At 33.9% G+C, this 2,273-nt stretch overlaps 1 protein-coding gene across 1 annotated transcript; it reads right to left on the reverse strand.

The window, feature by feature from the left end:
* Nucleotides 1-581: 581 nt before the first annotated feature.
* Nucleotides 582-1,514, reverse strand: LOC126493479 (olfactory receptor 8B3-like). The gene is given in 1 exon segment (XM_050130495.1): nt 582-1,514. A coding segment is annotated over 1 exon segment (933 nt).
* Between the last annotated feature and the right edge of the window lie 759 nt (nt 1,515-2,273).

Below are 2,273 nucleotides of genomic sequence, written 5' to 3' on the forward strand. Positions count from 1 at the left end.
CAAAAAGAGAAATATTAGCTTGTTTTCCTAAATAAAAGGGATACAAGAAAGAAGAGAAACAAATGTTGTATTCAGAATGAAATCTCAACCCGATTTAAAAGGGAACTGTTAACTCATATTTTGTTTTACTTAAAAATATTTTCACAATGCAATGGATTTAAATGTTAAAAAAACACTTGATTTGAAATCATGACTAATAGATAACTCTGGACTTAAAATTTTATAAGCTTTTTAGTCTAAGGACTACTACTCTCACTAAACTCTAGAATTTTGTCCATCATACACACAAACACAAACACACACACACATCACCAAGCTGTGACGGTATATCTTTACAATATGCATATGACTAATATGACAAAAGATGGTTTTGATAGTTATATTTAATCAATGGAGAAAACACTGAATATGGAATCAGTCATTTCAAAGAGACATAATAAGACTCCATTCTCCAACATCATGCTGAAAAAGGCAAGTATAAATTACCCCAGTATGATGAAGATGTGAGATAATGAAGCAGGCACCACACCTAGAAAATCATGGATTTGTGGCTGTTTGTCACCAAGACAGAACGTTTCTTATCAAAACTGTCTTCTGTTTAGAGTTTTGCTAAGAGCAACTTTAACATCTTTGTTTCTCAAGCTATAGATTAAAGGATTCATCATGGGGACCACAATGTTATAGAAGACAGATGATACTTTTCCTTCATCTAAAGATCCAACTGAGGAGGGTTTTAGGTACATAAAAGCACATGATCCAAAGAATAGGGAAACAGCAATTATGTGGGAACTGCAGGTGCTGAAGGATTTGGATCATCCTGTAGTGGACCTTATCTGGAGGATACTAAAAAGGATGAAGCCATAAGATATAAAGATTACAATACTTGGTACAGTGATATCTTTACCCCCTACAATGAAAATCTCTATCTCATTGACATAGGTGCTGGTGCAGGAGAGCTTCATCAAAGGCAAGAGGTCACAGAAGTAGTGGTTGATGATGTTTCCAGCACAGAAGGTCAGTCTTAGGATGCATCCAGTGTGGATCATGGCATCAAAAATTCCCATAAAATATGAACCAAGCATAAGATAGGAACAGACCTTAGGGGACATGACAACATTATACATAAGTGGGTTGCAAATAGCCACATAGCGATCATAAGCCATTGCTGTCAGGACATAACATTCAGAGATGACAAAAAAACAAAAGAAGTATAGTTGAGTCATACATCCTGCAAAACCGATAATATTCTTCTTTAGTACAAAGTTCATTAACATTTTGGGTGTAACAACGGAAGAATAGCAGAGGTCTATGAAAGACAAGTTAAAGAGGAAAAAGTACATGGGGGTATGAAGGTGAGGGTTCAGCACAATTAGAATGATCAAGGTCAAATTTCCCAAGGCAGTTATCAAATACATTACTAGAAAAACCAAGAACAGGGGCATTTGCAGGTCAGGATTGTCTGTTAACCCCAAAAGAATAAATTCTTTTACCAAAGAGCCATTTGTCAGAACCATTCTTCTCTAACAGAATCTGTGAAGAAATAACAGAAACAGTGGAAATAAAGTACCAGAGAGAATTTACAAATGCTTGTTCTCTCAAACATGTGACACTTATGCTGGGAGTGACTGGGAATCACCCACAGGGTTGCTATAGTCTATGGGAAGCAAAATCAAGAGATGCTATCAAAGGGTATAATGATTCAGTCATAAAATATAATTAAGTTCTGGATACTCAGATTTTAGCATATTATTAATACTTAATAAAACCTTGCTATATAATTGAGTCAGAACTGATTACATCTTACTATGGTCTTCTCACTTTATTTATTTTATGTTTGCTTCAAACGCACAAAAGCCATTTCATGTGGAGGGGAGGCCTATATGACTTAGCTACATGTTGGGCATCTCACAATGAATAAATTGTTCCATACAAGTTGTAAATCATATGTGATTTGCTCCAGATTTCAGGATACTAGAAATTTCTTATATAAAAGTTTGACATTAGCATAAATATCAAAACATCCATGCAAATAACATACAGATGGATCAAATTGTGCATATATATACACATATGTGCACACACGTATATTTTATTTATTTATATTTAATTAAATATGTACATATGTAGTTAATGAAAAGAGGCCATGAACTTTACAGAGAGCATAGACTTCTTTTCTTATCACTTTAAACTGAAAAGTTTAGATAATCCTAAAAAAATTAAGCAAAATATTTAAATATTAATTTATCATAATTCAGAAGGAAAACAGTGCTGTC

The sequence above is a fragment of the Alexandromys fortis genome, unplaced genomic scaffold, assembly GCF_014885135.2.
Source record: "Alexandromys fortis isolate MF-2015 unplaced genomic scaffold, M_Fortis_MF-2015_v1.1 scaffold_335, whole genome shotgun sequence".
Classification (NCBI taxonomy): Eukaryota; Metazoa; Chordata; class Mammalia; order Rodentia; family Cricetidae; genus Alexandromys; species Alexandromys fortis.